We start from the raw sequence: 18,203 nt of genomic DNA, 5'->3' as shown, positions 1-18,203 counted from the left end.
GTAGCTCTTTGTCTAATATAATACTCACATAAAGGTCATTGCTGTAAGTCAAACCATATTGTGGGGCTCGTCAAAAAACATAAAATAGGTGGCGCTATAGAGCCCATTCTTGTGGACCCATGCCTGTCGCCCATAAAATACGTAATTTTACGCGACTCTGGAAGCGTGTGCAAAATTTGGTGAGTTTTCGAGCATTTTAAGGCCTCCAAAAAGGCAATTTATTTACGGCGAGAATAATAATAATAATAATAATTAAAGCTGCAAGCAGCGATGAACGGGCCCTCGCACTCACGGCCACCGCCCACCATAAGCATATCAGAAATGACACCACCCACGACTTCCTATGTCAAACCATTCAAAAGTTATAGCAAAAAAAAGGGACAACCAATCAGAAGAAGGGGCGGGGCTAATTCAGGCCAATGAAGGTCAAGGACTCCATACAGAATCTGATGACACCACCCACGACTCTCTATGTCAAACCATTCAAAAGTTATAGCAGAAAATCGGGACAACCAATCAGAAGAAGGGGCGGGGCTAATTTGCGCCACTTATGGTCAAGGACTCAATACCGAGTCCGATGACACCACCCACGACTCTTTATGTCAAACCTTTCAAAAGTTATGGGAGAGAAAGGTATTCTAGTGGGCGCTGTTGAGCCGTTAGGCAACGCCCATTAATGCAAACCATGAAATATCAAATGTATCGACAGGCCTGGCTTTTCTTTAAGTTGCGACATGATACAGGTGTGTACCAATTTTCGTTCATGTACGTCAAACCGTATTATGGGGCTTGAGGCGCAAAGTTTTTTCTGTCTGAACCAATCAGATGAAGGGTGGGCGCGCTTTTTGCCGTCTAGCGTCGCCACGGTAACGCTTTTGAAAGAGAAAAGTAATGCGTGGTGTCGGAGGATGGAGACGCACGTTTTGATGTATAACACACCTGGGTGCACGTTACGGTTCGGGCTGAATTAATGACCGAAGAAATGGCATAAATTGCGCCAAAATTACACGATTAATTCAAAATGTTCAAAATGGCTGACTTCCTGTTCGGTTTCGGCCATGGCGCCAAGAGACTTTCCTTTAAGTTGCGACATGATACAGGTGTGTACCGATTTTTGTGCATGTACGTCAAAGCGTATTGTGGGACTTGAGGCACGAAGTTTTATCTGTATGGACCAATCAGATGAATTGGGGGCGCGCTTTTTGGCGTCTATCATCGCCACGGTAACGCTTTTGACTGAGAAAAGTTATGCACGTTATTGCAGGATGGAGACGCACATTTTGATGTATAACACACCTGGGTGCACGTTACGATTCTGGCGAAGAAGCGGCTGAAGGAATGGCATAAATTGCGCCAAAATTACATGATTAATTCAAACTGGGCGACTTCCTGTTGGGTTTCGGCCATGGCGCCAGGAGACTTTTCTTTAAGTTGTGCTATGATACAGGTGTGTACCGATAAAGGAAGCTCTGAAAACCTTAACAAACCATGGTTTACTATAGAACTTAAGAAATCCGCAAATTCAAAATTTAATGTCTATGAGTTTTGGTTCAAATATAAATCATTGGTATAGTATGCATAAATGGCTTTATGAGGGTGACACTTCCATTATAGATAAAATGTATTTCAAAATGGTTTTCAAAAATGAAAGGACACATGAGTCTATCTTTCTTGAAAAGTTAATTTAATTACTGATACTTATTAAAATATACATTTTGTTAAGGAAATCTATTAATTTTGAGATAAATAACGGTCGCCCCCAATTACTTTTTTAAGGTCGTTGCCCTATTAATGTGGGTTTAAAAACACTAAAATACCTTTGTTTTAAGTTTTCACATATATGCACACTACATTCCAAATGTTTGGAAAATGGCCAAATACATCTTTATTTTAAGTATTTTAAAAATAGGCCTCTCAAAGGCCTTATACATCATTGACCCACAATTGTGATTCAGGCTTAAAGCTCCCCTGCTACACGTCATTCAGGCAGCCAATCAGCACAGAGCCTCATTATCATAGCCCCCCCTCCCCTCAGAATCCCTCATAGACAAGGTTAGAAACGGTAAAAATAAAGACATGGCCCAGAGGCTGAATTTCTCATTTATGTAGAAAAAACCTTCAAAAGCTTGTTTTTAAGACATTCAATGCCTGTTTAAAATATACATTAAATGCCATAATAGGTCACCTTTAAATAATTTTTAAGCAAATGAAGCAACGGTAAATTCTCGCCAAATACAGTAAATTCCAGTTGTCCCTGAACGCACCAGGAAGATAATCGGCTTTTTAGAATTCCGACCGGTCCCTGAATGCACCTCCTCCGCGGCGCGGCGCGGTCCCGACCAGATCTCGGCTGAAAGCCGATAATAATATAATAAAATTGCAAAGCTGCTGTGAAATAAGGTGTAATACATGCACTGTAGTTATTTTCTGTATAAAAATTGAATTTAAAAAGACGGGTTTGACTCAAAATCAGTGTGGTTTTATTTAAGTGGTCTCTGTCTCGGTAGAAGACAGAGACATGAAAGACATGAAAAAAGCGAGCAGCATTACAGACATGCGCCGCCGAAATACATCGGTGAAAACTATTCCACAGGAATATTTCACCATAGATGTCTTAAGACGACTCTACAATTATGCACACAATAAAAAAATACTTACAGATTAGGTTGGGACTCGTGTGAAAACACTGGAGGATTTATGTCGTGTGAGGAACGTCAATACGGTGCGCACGCAACAACGCCCCCCCGCTCCCCCCCTCCTCCCTCCCCCTCGGCCTCCGCTCCGCTGCAGGAGCTGGCCGGCACACAGAGCCAGCTTGCTTTAAATCCAATGGATTTAAATAAATATTCATTACCAATCGTGCGTTTTACGCACCTTAATGCCAAAAATATATTTTCAGATCACAGTAAACAATATTTTTACGAAGTTTACGAAGTTAATTGGACATGGCATGACAAAAATATGATTTAATTGTATATGAATACATTTTTGGAAAAAGAGAGTTACAAAGTTCTTCAAAAGCGATATGTACCAGCGTATGATTTTTTAGTCATGTCGAAATGTATCTAAATCTGACATTTTATTGTCTTAAGACCAAGCCTATGATTTTAAATTATTATTTTACCAAAAAATTCAGAGTGACGTAAAATGGCAGTTCCCTTCAAGTTATGACCACGATACTCAACACAGTTAATAAGGACGCTTATGACAATAATATGTGTCGATTTCATTGTGATTGGATGAATGAAACAGCAATGACAGCACATAATTTGATGAAAAATGTATACCTGACCAAAAGGTGGCGCTATGGATTTCAATCCAAGATTGTCATATCCACTTGTTCAGAATGGAAGCCTGATTACATGTATTGATTTTGGGTCAATTTGGACCAAGTATGTTTAAGTTACAACAACTTTTATGTTCATGGCGAGACACAGAAATTTGACCACCTCTAACGGCCACGCCCTTCGATAAGAACGTACAGTTTTCTCTGTCAGTCATCGTCAATGTCTTACCTATTATCTGACCAACTTTGAGATCATTAAACTGATCTCGATTGGAGCATAGATGCATACTAGAAGACATGACAATTCCTGGTGCCAACAGGTGGCGCTACAACCGATCCTGAATATTCCACCACATATGTCTTCAGGCTCAGCCTACAATCATGCACATACATTTTCAACCACATCAAATCATGTATTGCTGAATTACAGCCAATTGATGTTTGATGGCGAAGCTTAAAAATGACCTCAAACTTCGCCGAATGACTACGGTCAAGCCCTCTGCTAAAAACTTAAAAGCTTCGCAATTTAGCGTCGGCCATGTGTCTAGATTGTACAAATCAAGTTGTGAGCCAATCTGATAAAATCTCTAGGAGGAGTTCGTTAAAGTACGAGGCCTAGAAATGATCAGAATTCATCAAAAATGACATTTTCTGTTCAAAATGACGGACTTCCTGTGTAACTTAGACCATGGGTCCAAGAGACTTTTTTGTAGGGCTTTGTCTGATATAATAGACACATAAAGGACATTGCTGTAAGTCAAACCATATTATGGGGCTCGTCGAAAAACATAAAATAGGTGGCGCTATAGAGCCCATTCTTGTGGACCCATGCCTGTTGCCCATAAAATACGTAATTTTACGCGACTCTGGAAGCGTGTGCAAAATTTGGTGAGTTTTGGAGCATTTTAAGGCCTCCAAAAAGGCAATTCATTTACGGCGAGAATAATAATAATAATAATAATAATAATAATAAACATCACAGATACAATAGGGTCCTCGCACTTTCAGTGCTCGGGCCCTAATAATAATAATAATAAACATCACAGATACAATAGGGTCCTCGCACTTTCAGTGCTCGGGCCCTAATAATAATAATAATAATAATAAACATCACAGATACAATAGGGTCCTCGCACTTTCAGTGCTCGGGCCCTAAATATTAAGGTTTGCTAAAGCTTTAGCGATAGCATCCGCCGCATATAGGAAAAACTCTTGTTAGTGAAGCAAAACTCTCCACACTATAACAACAAACGTTACTGGTGAAGCCGATCGATCGGTGCATCTCTACCCGTAGCACCCGACTGTTCACTCATGGTAACAAAGGAAACTGAGGTGAGTCTTGCCAGAAATTGAGCTTGTTTGGATCAGAAAAGTGGGCCCAAAGTGCCGCCTTGAGGAACGCCACAGTGCTGACTATCCACTTTACTGCAGTAAAGTTGCTCAGACAGCATTTCTACCTTTGTGAGGGCGACAGAATGTCTCAGCATTCTTCTGCCTCTGCTGTTACAGTTCTGTGCTTTACTTTGGTGTTCTGGAGTTTGAACACATCATGTTGATGCTTTGATTTGTATTTGGAGCCTTTCTGTGTCTGGTCCTGCAGGGATCTGCTCCGAGAGAATCCCACCGACAAACTGGATATCAAGATGAATCCTGACGGCAGCGGTCAGCTGTACGTCCCTGGACTCACCGAGCACTCCGTGCAGAGCCCCGAGGACATCAACAGGGTGAGGACTCCCACTCTTTCTTTTCAATTCAGTTTTATTCATTCAGTGTCTATTACAACAGAAGTTGTCTAGGATCTTTCCAGAGACACAGAACATGACCCCTGAGCAATTATGACAGAAACTACAGGTAAAAACTCCCCTTTAGCAGGGAATAAACCTGGACCAGGACCTGGATCATAAGGGGGTAGAAACCTGGACCAGGACCTGGATCATAAGGGGGTAGAAACCTAAACCAGGACCTGGATCATAAGGGGGGAAGAAACCTGCTGAAGACCAGCTGGACAGAGCAGGAAGAGAGAAAACAGACAGAGAGGATGAAGAACAGAAAGAAGAGACACAGACACAACGGCTAACTGGTGCAGTACAGGGATGACTATATAAACAGATGTAGACAGCAGACACTGAGGTTGTCGGGGGGGATGATGGGGGGCTGCAGGTCAGGATGTCAGCAAGCACACAGCAGACATCTACACAGACAGGTGGAAGCAGCAGTGGGATGATCAGAGGGGGGGACTGCAGGTCAGCATGCAGCTCCTGAAGCTCCGGCCTGCAAACATACACAGAAGAGAAAAGGGGGGGGGGGCAGACCAGCACAACAAACTACAAGAACAATGGAGAACAATGATGGTTATGAGATACAGTAATCCCTCGTTTTTTGCAGGGGTTACGTTCCAAAAAGAACTTGTGATAGGTGAAATCTGAAAAGTAACAACATTTTTTTTTTTTTTTTTTTTTTTTTTTACAATTATTATACAAGGCTTCAAATTGCAGAGATCAGCACTGCCTCTTCTGATGCTGCTGCATCCTGACTCGCTCCTGACTGTAGCATTTTTCTTCTAAACCCGGCGGTGCAGGTGTGTTTTTACCAGAGAAGAACATAGTTATGGGTCGTTGTCGCTCTTTTTTCTTCTTTTCTTCTTCCGACATGCCACCATGGATTATATCTGAGACTGTAATGAACGATCCATTAAAGGTCCCGTTCTTGAGCTGCTGCTGAAGCTCATTGGTCGTTCTCAGCATTGTTGCTAAGCGACCAACGTTATTGACACAGGAAGTGAAGAAGTGGGGAGACTGTTTAGCCAATCAGAATACAGAACACGATGCACAATGTAAATCTGTGAAGCAGCAAAGACGTGAAAGGTGAACCATGTTATAGCGAGGGATTACTGTACTTCTAATGAATGACTGAGGGTTGATCTGATCTGGGGAGTTGTTTATGTTTATGTAATAATTGTATTATGTGTATTAAAAATAGAATGGGCTTAAGTATCGTCGGTTGGAACCAGCTGGGAGTAAACGGCAGGACGGTTCGTTGTGTGTTAACGTGTGTGCGTCCCCCTGTCCCCAGGTGTTTGAGCTGGGTCACATGAACCGGGCCACGGCGTGCACCAACCTGAACGAGCACAGCTCGCGCTCCCACGCCCTGCTCATCATCACCGTGTCCGGATACAACAAGTCCACCGGAGCCCGGACGCAAGGTTGGTTCTGTCCCGGGTCTGTCCCCGACCCAGGACGTCCCCCGTCCAGTACTGGAGTTGAGGGGGGATGAGGGGGATGAGGGGGGGATGGCATCCCCCCCTGAAATAAAAAAGGTCCAAATCATCCCCCCTGTAAAACTGTCATCCCCCCTTTCCATCCCTTATGTCATTTCATCAATAAATGTGGTTTTACTGCTATTTCAACATTTAGAGTCATCACCAGAAAAATAACTTATTTGACAATTTTCACCTCAAAACATTTCGACTTTTTTCTCAGCATTTTGACTTTTTTCTCGCAATTTCGCCTTTCGCCATTTGCCTTCATTCTAAGGCTTATACAAGACTTTTAATTTCTTGCGGCTTTTCTTGCGGCTCCAGACATATTTGTTTTTTGTGTTTTTGGTCCAATACGGCTCTTTCAATATTTTGGGTTGCCGACCCCTGAGCTAGCAGAAGCCTGTCATTGTTGGTGATCTCTAAAGAGGAGCTGTCAGTGAGTAGCAGCAGACTCTGAGTGAGGGACCTCACGTCTCTCTGTCTCTGTCTGCAGGGAGGCTGAACCTGGTGGACCTGGCGGGCTCGGAGCGGATCGGGAAGTCCGGTGCCGAGGGCGGGCGGCTCCGGGAGGCCCAGTGCATCAACAAGTCTCTGTCGGCGCTGGGCGACGTCATCAGCGCGCTGCGCAGCAGGCACGCACACGTGCCCTTCAGGAACTCACGCCTCACCTACCTGCTGCAGGACTCGCTGAGCGGAGACAGCAAGACCCTGATGATGGTGCAGGTGAGACCCGGACCCCGGACCGGACCGGCCCCCCGGACACGGACACGCCTCGCACCCGGGACATTTTTATTTTCTTTATTTTAAACTAAACTTTATTGAAGATATACAGGACTGTCTCAGAAAATTAGAATATTGTGATTTTCTGTAATGCAATTACAAAAACTAAAATGTCATACATTCTGGATTCATTACAAATCAACTGAAATATTGCAAGCCTTTTATTATCTTAATATTGCTGATCCACGTCTAATTTTTTATTTTTTTTAATTGCATTACAGAAAATAAAGAACTTTATCACAATATTCAAATTTTCTGAGACAGTCCTGTATACAAACTCTCAAATAAGATAATGGACAAATATCAATTTTTTTTAATTCAAGATCTTTTTATTGAAATTTTCAAAAGTAAAAAAGGTGAAATGCTGAATGTCAATTACAAATATTTTGAGTAGGCATGGGCATGTTGATCATAGCATACACCAGTGTACAAAATATAAAAAACAATTAAACAGTATGAAAAAATATAAAATAGTAACAAAAACAAACTACAGACCAAACTAATCCCTCCCCTGTCACTGCCAGATTACTAATCACAATATGAGGTCACTCTAACATCAAAAGCCTGCACTAGGAATATAAAAGAAATATGAAGTATAGTTCACAGGGTCTGGAATGCTTCTAGAAAAGTCCCCACACTTTCTGGAACTTATTTGATTGCTGAAGCGAGTATCTAATTTTCTCCAGTTTTAAGCAGGACATGATGTCTTCCAGCCATTGTGCACGAGTAGGAGGGAAGGGATCCTTCCACCTGAACAGAATTGCCCGACGAGCCAAAAGGGAGGCAAAAGACAAAGTGTGCCCCTGTGCAGTGGTTAACTTCCTTCCTCCCTCCATGACCCCAAACAGGGCAGTCAGTGGGTTTGGTTCTAATCTGATTTTAAGCACCAGAGAGAGAGTATGAAATACTTGTTTAGACATGGGCAGGACCAGTACATGTGGATGAGAGAGGCTTCTGCTACTTTACATCTTACACAGTATGGACTAATATCTGGGTACATGGAGGATAACTTTGCTTTGGAGATATGAGCCCTGTGTACCACTTTAAACTGAATTAAGCAGTGACGTGCGCACAGGGAGGTACAAATATCAATTTAAATGCAATATGAAAGAAAGGAAAATAAAAAAGAAAATGGGGATTCTTGTAAGGAAAACAAAAAACAAGGCGCTCTAAGAATGAAAAGGTGCTTATGAATAACAAAATAAATTAAGCATTTAAATTCACATAATGGAGCATAGAAAAGGAGAGGAATTATTAAATTAGAATAACAAATAACGCGCAATGTCTAGACTTATTTTACTTGCATTTTTGTTTTCTACTCTTTTGAGACATGTTAAAAAAATCTTAAAATCGTTAATAAAACCCCGGAAGGAAGGAGGATTTACAATTTCTCCATTTGGCACAATGAATATAGTACTTACCCAGTAACAAAATTATATTAATAATATCAGAAACAGAACATTCCAAATCATCCATGAAGAAAAAAATATGGCTTAATTAAAAAGGTGGAACATTATTAATTTTAAGAGAAATCCAATTGTGTTTGTCTGTCCAGAAACAATGAGACAAAGGACATTGATAAAAAAATGATCCAGTGTTTCTTCATCCTTTCTGCAGAAGGAACATTGATCTACCTCAAATTCAAATCTTTTTTTAAGAAATTCTGCCACAGGATAATAGACCTTATTCATAATTTTAAAATGTACTTCTTTAACTTTAGGCAAAATAGGCCATTTAATAAATTTGGAATGCGCTTTGTTTAATGTGTTTATATTTACCATGCAAGAATCCTGTCGAATTATCTTCTGCAAAAATCATGGAACAATCTGGATTTAAAAACATTACAAATAAACTTGTTACCACACTTTTTATCAGTCAGAGTACATCCTTCCATTAATAGATTTGGTAATACATTTGAAGCTGTATTATACACCAAAAGGTTCTGAATTAGGTGAGTGAATGGTAGAGGAATAACGCTACATGTTGATGGTGGTCTCTGTTCAGGTGTCTCCGTTGCCTGGCAACACCAGTGAGTCGGTCTGCTCGCTGAAGTTTGCCCAGAGGGTTCGCAGCGTGGAGCTCAGCTCCTCGTCCTCCTCGTCCAAGAGACACGAGAACTCGTCCGCCTCGTCCTCCCCCACGCACGACAGCGTTGAGGTAAAGATTCACCTTTCACAATCATCCTGGATTCACACTGAAAACGTCACAGGCGTCCGGTTGCTATTAATTTTCTATAAAAGCGCTGTGAGAGGTGTCGGAGGCCACGGAGGCGTTGGAGGCATCCAGAGCGCCAATTTGAAGTTGAAAAATCTGAACTTTATGCAAATGAGCAGCAGTGACGCCGAGGCAGCGTCCAATCACAGACCGGGATTCCCAAAGCGAGAACTCTCAATGCAGATTGTACATTCATGTACACACAAACGTACACTCATTCACATGCGTGCAGGAGCAGAGCTGTGCACTAACACACTTATTTTATCAGGAATTAATATATGTCATCCAGCAAACTGACATTTTTGCTGCTTTGACTGCCGTTTTTACCTGAACTGCTCATGTGAAACAGTAACTGATGGTTGAGGAGCTGGATGGTCCCAACTATTTTATTTGCTACATCGATCCAACGCAAAATAATTAAAAACTGTGTTTATTAATCACAAAACACAGTTTAAACATTATTACCAAACCCGCTGGGACCCGGTGTGTCAGTGTTCACGGCAGACAGACTGCAGCTTCACCGGGACCAACGATGATGGTTGATGTTGATCCAGGACCAACCTGGTTAAGGATCAAACTCTCTCTTATCTATGAGGAAATAACGCTAAAAAAAAAGGCTTCCCAAAGTGTGATCCATGGTGAAATAGGAAACTGAAGATGTGCAGCTATATATAGATATATGTAGACTAGATGCACTTCAGTTCCAGTTCTGCAGCGCAGCTTGAAAACTGCAGGCGTCCTGAGCGAAGATAAGGGATTTTTGGCGCTTTCAGTGTGAATCCAGAATCAGAGTCTGCAGGTGTGAACGGAGACGGTCCATACCAACCCACCCACCACCCCTGCGTGATTCATGAGTAAAAACCATCACACATTTCTAGTGTAGTTTCTCAGGAAGTCCCTTCTCCCCCCAGCTGGACTCGCCCCCGGTCACGCCCGGCCCCCTCCCCCTCTCCCGGGCCAGCAGCGCCGGCTCCACCCTCTCCTCCGCCTCCAGGACCCCCAGCAGCTCCCGCAGGAGGTCCCAGTCCCAGCTGTCTGCAGGTGAGCTGTGTGCACACACACAGAGAAACTAAAACACACACACAGATACACACACACACACTCGTAGAAGGTTTCATTCATGATGATTGATTCGGTAGAACCTTAAGTCATAGCTCATCAACTACTTGAGGACACGATGTCCCAGACTTCAGGAGGAACGGTATCAGTAGAATCTAAGTTCTGACTTGTTTAAAATGACACTGAAACACTTGGCCCTTCCTGCTCCGGCCCCACGGTCCCCGCGGTTCCCTCCTCACGGCCGTGCAGCCCCGGCCAGAACCACGGGGTTGCCGGGCTGACGCCCTCAGACCAGACGTTCTCCGGACCAGAACGTGATGTACCCAGCAGTCACGGCAGCCGTCCTGCTGTCCTGCTGTCCCTCTGTCCTCCTTCTGTGTCTCATGTTGTGTTCTGATTGGTTGGTTTGCAGACAGACAGGTAGACAGAGCCAGCCCGTTGGTGGGGGACGGTGGGCAGGTAGGTGGGGGAGGGGTGGGGTCTATGTTGACTGGTGGCATGGAAACGCTACGCATGGCATGGTGGTGCCCCCTCCCCCCCTCTTCCCCTCCCCCATCTAACCCCCCCTCCCTTAACCACAGAAGCTTGTGCTTGTGTGCCTGCAGACCACGCGCAGGGCCCAGAGAGCCCCCTCCTGTCCCGCTTGTGTCCGTCTGCCGTAGACCGTAGAACTGCTGAACCGGCGGGTCACACAGAGTCGGCCCCTAGTGCTCAGTCGATTAACTGCAATGTTCCATAGCTTTGGTTGCTGTGTTGCTGGCGAGCTGAGGATTGTGGGATTGCACGCTCCACGTCTGCACGGATTAATCATGTTGACATGTTTCTAAAACCCCTCCTTGAACCGCCACCTTACTGTGGTGGAGGGGTTTGTGTGCCCGAGTGATCCTAGGAGCTATGCTGTCGGGGGCAATACTCCCCTGGTAGGGTCTCCCATGGCAAACAGGTCCTGGGTGACGGACCAGACTAAGAGCGGTTCACACACATATCATGGTAAACAAAAGTCAAGGACAGTTACATTGCCCGGATCGCGGCACCGATCCTGGTGGCCGGGTCTTTACTCATGGAACCCGGTCGGGCTCAGCCCCAAACGGTGATGTGGGCCCGCCTTCCTGTAGGCCCACCACCCGCAGGAAGGTCCATGAGAGGCCGGTGCAATGTGGGCTGGGTAGCAGTCGTGGCGGGGTGCCTCGACGACCCAATCCCTGGACCAAAACCCTCACAGTGGGGACATGGAATGTCACCTCGCTGGGGGGGAAGGAGCCGGAGCTTGTGCGTGAGGTTGAGAGATACCGGCTAGAGATAGTCGGGCTCACCTCCACACATAGCTTGGGCTCTGGAACCCAGCTCCTTGAAAGGGGCTGGACCCTCCACTACTCTGGAGTTGCCCAGGGTGAGAGGTGGCGGGCTGGTGTGGGCTTGGTTATAGCCCCTCAGCTCAGCCGCAATGTGTTGGTGTTTACCCCGGTGAACAAGAGGGTCGATTCCCTGCGCCCACTGTTGTTTGTGCCTACGGGCCGAACAGCTGTGCGGAGTACCCGGCCTTCTTGGGGTCCCTGGGAAGAAACTTGATGGTTCTCTAAGTAGGGACTGCATTGTTCTACTGGGGGATTTCAACGCTCACGTGGGCAATGACAGTGATACCTGGAGGGGCGTGATTGGGAGGAACGGCCTCCCCGATCTGAATCCGAACAGTGTTTTGTTGTTGACTTCTGTGCTAGTCACAGTTTGTCCATAACGAACACCATGTTCAGGCATAAGGGTGTCCATCAGTGCACGTGGCACCAGGACACCCTAGGCCGGAGGTCAATGATCGACTTTGTTGTCGTTTCATCTGACCTTCGGCCGCAAGTCTTGGATACTCGGGTGAAGAGAGGGGCTGAGCTGTCAACTGATCAGGATTGGAGGATTGTGAGGGTCTGTTGGGAACGTCTGGCTGAGCCCTCTGTCAGGGACATCTTCAACTCTCACCTCCGAGAGAACTTCTCTCAGATCCCGGGGGAGGCGGGGGACATTGAGTCCGAGTGGACCATGTTCTCTGACTCTATTGTCGACGAGGCGGCTTTAAGTTGTGTTCGCAAAGTATCTGTTGCCTGTCGTGGCGGCAATCCTAGAACCCGGTGGTGGACACCGGAAGTACAGGATGTCGTCAGACTGAAGAAGGAGTCCTACCGGGCTAAGTTGGCCTGTGGGACTCCTGACGCAGTAGATGGATACCGGCAGTCCAAGCAAACCGCATCTCGGGCTCCTGGAGGCAAAAACTCGGTTCTGGGAGGAGTTCGGGGAGGCCATGGAGGAAGACTTTCAGTGGGCCTCGAGGAAATTCTGGTGGACCGTTCGGCGCCTCAGAAGGGGGAAGCAGTACTCTGCCGGCACTGTTTACGGTGCGGGTGGGGAGCTGTTGACCTCGACTGGGGACATTGTTGGACGGTGGAAGGAATACTTCGAGGATCTCCTCAACCCGACTGACATGCCTTCCACTGAGGAAGCAGAGAGTGGGGACTCTGGGGCGTGCTCATCCATCACCCAAGCCGAGGTCACCGAGGTGGTTCATAAGCTCCTCAGTGGCACCGGGGGTGGATGAGATTCGCCCTGAGTACCTCAAGTCTCTGGATGTCGTAGGGCTGTCTTGGTTGACACGCCTCTGAGACATTGCATGGAGGAAGGGGACAGTACTGCTGGAGTGGCAAACCGGGGTGGTGGTCCCTCTGTTTAAAAAGGGGGACCGGAGAGTGTGTTCCAACTACAGGGGGATAACACTTCTCAGCCTCCCCGGGAAAGTCTACTCCAGGGTACTGGAGAGAAGAATACGGCCGATAGTTGAACCTCGGATTCAGGAGGAACAATGCGGTTTTCGTCCCGGTCGGGGAACACTGGACCAGCTCTACACCCTCCGCAGGGTGCTCGAGGGTTCATGGGAATTTGCCCAACCAGTCTACATGTGCTTTGTGGATCTGGAGAAGGCATTTGACCGTGTCCCTCGTGCCATTCTGTGGCGGGTGCTGAGTGAGTATGGAGTCCGGGGCCCTCTGCTAAGGGCTGTCCGGTCTCTGTATGATCGGAGAAGGAGTTTGGTTCTCATTGCCGGCAGTAGATCAGACTTGTTCCCGGTGCATGTTGGACTCCGGCAGGGCTGCCCTTTGTCACCGGTCCTGTTCATAAGTTTTATGGACAGGATTTCTAGGCGCAGCCAGGGGCCTGAGGGGATCCGGATTGGGAACCTCAGGATTTCATCTCTGCTTTTTGCAGATGATGTTGTCCTGTTGGCTTCATCGGACCGGGACCTTCAGCATGTGCTGGGGCGGTTTGAGGCCGAGTGCGACGCGACAGGGATGAGAATCAGCACCTCCAAAACCGAGGCCATGGTTTTCTACCGGGAAAGGGTGGAGTGCCTTCTCCGGGTGGGTGGAGAAGTCCTGCCTCAGGTGGAGGAGTTCAAGTATCTCGGGGTGAGGGAACGATGGAGCGGGAGATTGACAGACGATTCGGTGCAGCGTCCGCAGTTATGCGGTTGGTGTACCGGGCCGTCGTGGTGAAGAAGGAGCTGAGTCGAAAGGCGAAGCTCTCGATTTACTGGTCAATCTACGCACCTACCCTCACCTATGGTCATGAACTTTGGGTAGTGACCGAAAGGACAAGATCGCGGATATACAAGCGGCCGAGATGAGTTTCCTCCGCAGGGTGGCTGGACGCTCCCTTAGAGATGAGTTTCCTCCGCAGGGTGGCTGGACGCTCCCTTAGAGATAGGGTGAGGAGTTCGGTCACCCGGGAGGAGCTCGGAGTCGAACCGCTGCTCCTTCACATTGAGAGGAGTCAGCTTGGGCATCTGTACCGGACGCCTCCCTAGGGAGGTGTTCCAGGCATGTCCCTCCTCCCTAGGGAGGTGTTCCAGGCATGTCCCACCTCCCTAGGGAGGTGTTCCAGGCATGTCCCACCGGGAGGAGACCCCGGGGAAGACCCAGGACACGCTGGAGAGACTATGTCTCTAGGCTGGCCTGGGAACGCCTCGGACTCCCCTGGAAGAGCTGGAGGAAGTGTCTGGGGTGAAGGAAGTCTGGGCACCTCTGTTGAGGCTGCTGCCCCCGCGACCCGGGAACGGATAAGCGGCAGAAGATGGATGGATGGATGGACGGTCTGGAACAAACAACCGTTCTGCTCTCAATCGTTTGATTTCACATCTATGACGACACTGAGGGGGAAATGTTTCTGTACCACGCCAGGAAAGTTTATATCAAGCCATTGATTAATTTCTAATATGATTGACAGTCTGCTCACCAATGGTTGGCCGTTATCACCTCTTCCTCTGTCATCATCATGCTACCGCGCTCAGCGCCGCCACCACCCGTTTGTATCAACCAGGTTCGACATGTTGACCGTCTTATCTGCAGAAGTTTGGGCTGAAAGAGCCGGGAGCAGAGCCAACTTTGATTGACATGTGGTGGGCGTGTCCCCGTCAGCTTCCAGAGTAACAACATAGACATATATACGTAGACGCCACATTGAGTGCTTAGCCGTACGTCAATGTCGCCGCCATATTGGATGTGGCAAGACTGCGCTGTAAACTAATACAAGTAAATTGACTTATTTTCATAAAGCGCCTTTCTACAAAGAAATGTACGTTTTACGTCTCATTTATTCATTCACACACACTAATATACCAAATATTAGGTACCTAATATAATATATAATTTTCTCAGATGGCAAAAATAAGAACTTTATTGATCCCACATAGGAGTAATTCATGTTATATCAGCTATAGAGAACAAGGTAGTGCCGAAAAACAATATATATCCCCCTCACAAAAATAAGAAAAATAGAGAAACATATTTTCTCATCAACAAAACACATTTTTAAATTTTCAAGTAACAAAATAACATATTTTGTTAACCCTTTCTTTTACAGTACAGTAATAACCAGGTAATACCATGGTAATTACACTGTAAATACTTAGTAGTACCTTCTATTTACAAGGTAATTACATGGTAACTACCGGGTAATTTACCCAGTAAGTACTAGGTAATTATTACGTATTTTCTTGTACCATGTAATTATGTGTATTTACCATGTAATTACATGGTAAATACCTGGTTGTTTAAACTAAAAATTACTAGGTAATTACAAAGACATTAGATGGGAACTATGAGGAAATTACAGGTATTTACTAGGTTAATATTGGTAACTACCAGTCAATTTACCATGTAATTACTCTGAAATTACATGAATTATTTTTAAATAAGTACCAGGTAATTACTAAGTATTTTTCTGCAAACTACCAGGAAATGATAACCTATATTTGAGGTAGTTACCAGCTAATTACGCTTCAATGACCATGTAGTTACCTTGTATTTACTATACATTTCATGGATAACTACCGGGTATTTACCCATTCATTAATGATTTATGTATTATCAATGGATTGGTGCAGGTACCCCCGAGGGGTTTAAATGACTCTGTTGACCTTGTAATTAACCTGATAGTTACCATGTTTTACCTGGAAATTGGCAGGTACTTACCTTGTAGTTACTTGCCCAGTAATTCTATTTCCTAAGTATTTACCCAATAAGTACAGACATTTTTACCTGGCTTTTACGCAGTAATTAAAGTGAAACTGGACCGTAAAAGAAAGCGTGTGTTGTTTCCATAATATTACCTGGTAATTGTAGAATATAATTATAAAGATTTGAACAATTGACAAAACGTCTGATAATTACCTCCCCTTTACCCCGCAATTAGAAAGTTGGACCACACCCCCTCACACACCACCACCACCACCTTGTAACAAATACGCCAAAACAGGTGATCTGTCAAATACTTTTTTTTTCTTCTTCAAAAGGATAAAGAAAAAAATACAAAGTTTCGTATGTAAACATATTGTACAGTGTAAAACGTATTGCATAGTGTGAAACATAAAACTAGGCACAGTGTTGAAAATATAGGCACATTCAGTCAATCAATGCAACAAATAAAAAATACAGTGCATTCAATAACGATATAACAACATATTTAGATCTCAAACTGGCATGTCAAGGACCCCAGTATTATCTGCATTTGGCCATCACCCTTAATCTCATTTTTTTTTCCAGAGACCCTCACAGAAGCAAAGATTTGAGTTAAAACAGAATACAAATACAAATACCCTTTTCATTTCACACGACCCCTATATGGCCTTTGTGCACCACAAGGGGTGCACGCACTGTAGCGGCCCGCTAGGATTAATCACACAAGATGCAGAGAGCTTCGACATGTTGTCTGGTTGATCTGCAGAAGTTTGGGCTGGAGGAGCCGGGAGCACAGCTAACTTTGATTGACGTGTGGTGGGCGTGTCCCCGTCAGGAGAGCTAACTTTGATTGACGTGTGGTGGGCGTGTCCCCGTCAACAGAGCTAACTTTGATTGACGTGTGGTGGGCGTGTCCCCGTCAGAGTAACAAGGCTGCGACTCATGTGACCTCACGCTTCGTTCACGTCTCATTGGGTCTGTGGTGAGACTTGGTCACATGGTCCGGCGTCACATGACTGACTGCTGCCGCTGCTTCTCTCTGCAGGACGCTTGAAGCTGACAGCCTGATGAGGGACGGACCGCAGACGGACCCCAGCCGGGCGGACGGACGGACGGACGGACTACAAGGCCCGCCCCCCTCATCATCCGTCTGGAGACACGTCCCTCCGTCCCCCGGACCAAACCCATATCCGGACTGCGCCGCCCCCTCTGACAAACTTCCAACCACAGTATTTGTGTGTGAAGCTGCACTTTAAACTCGTAGATTTAGTTCCTGACGAGAGCTGTTTGTGTATTTATGTTGAGCCTCATCTGGATTTTAGTTTCTGCTCCAGAAGCCACACTTTTATTTCCTTCCAGGACCTGAATGAGTTTTTTTATGAGTTTGGAGCACATGAGACATTTGAGGAGCATTTTGAGGTGAGATGGGGTTGTCGCGTCTTTCCTCCAATCAAGACGTTTCCACGGACGTCCCGTCGGCTGTCGACTCTCACATGACATTCAGCTGTATGTTTGCATTTGTTCAGTTGGTTTTTTTGTCAATAAAAGCTCCAGAAATCACTTTGTCCCTCATTAATGCTGGAATACTTTAAGGAACGTCTTCAGAACGTCCTCAGAGAGTCAGTCACCACCAACAGCTGTCCTCCTTGTTGAAGGACGACATGTTTCGGATCCATCCCTGAGACGGATCCATCCCAGTCAAATCAGGGGGGATGGTGGATTTGATCATATGGGGACAGATAATTTGTGCTGATTACAAATAATATAATATATTACAAATAATAGCAGTGACCAAAACAGCTGCAGAAATACTGCAGGAATGACATAGCAGCAGTTAAATGCAGCCTTCTGTAAGCTTTAAATATCCACTGGGCTTACATCAAATACATCAAAACACAACAATAAAAAACACTTTTCTGAACTTATCAATATGACTCTGTCCTTCACAGGATAAGTAACATGGATCACTGCAAAAACTCACAATCTTAACAAGAATATTTGTCTTATTTCTAGTTAAAATGTCTCATTTTAGTAAAAAAATCTCATTACACTTAAAACAAGACTCATCACTGGAAAAAACAACAATTTTCACCTGTTTCAAGTAGATTTT

General features: G+C 45.3%; 1 protein-coding gene across 8 annotated transcripts in view; it reads left to right on the top strand.

The window, feature by feature from the left end:
* The window catches only part of kifc3 (kinesin family member C3), a 91,585-nt gene extending 73,934 nt beyond the window's left edge, over positions 1 to 17,651 (top strand). For 7 of the 8 annotated variants that reach the window (XM_061736101.1, XM_061736118.1, XM_061736076.1 and 4 more), the window contains 7 exons: positions 4,887 to 5,010; positions 6,359 to 6,488; positions 7,039 to 7,268; positions 9,330 to 9,482; positions 10,451 to 10,580; positions 11,011 to 11,057; positions 17,139 to 17,651. In XM_061736101.1, coding sequence (XP_061592085.1) covers positions 4,887 to 5,010; positions 6,359 to 6,488; positions 7,039 to 7,268; positions 9,330 to 9,482; positions 10,451 to 10,580; positions 11,011 to 11,057; positions 17,139 to 17,147 — 823 coding nt within the window. In that variant the 3' untranslated portion in view covers positions 17,148 to 17,651. The remainder of the gene's footprint in view (positions 1 to 4,886; positions 5,011 to 6,358; positions 6,489 to 7,038; positions 7,269 to 9,329; positions 9,483 to 10,450; positions 10,581 to 11,010; positions 11,058 to 17,138) is intronic. The other variant, XM_061736068.1, reaches the window with a different exon arrangement.
* The last annotated feature ends 552 nt before the right edge of the window (positions 17,652 to 18,203 follow it).

This window comes from Cololabis saira, chromosome 2 (assembly GCF_033807715.1).
Source record: "Cololabis saira isolate AMF1-May2022 chromosome 2, fColSai1.1, whole genome shotgun sequence".
NCBI lineage: Eukaryota > Metazoa > Chordata > Actinopteri > Beloniformes > Belonidae > Cololabis > Cololabis saira.
This window is presented reverse-complemented; position numbering and strand designations above follow the sequence as displayed.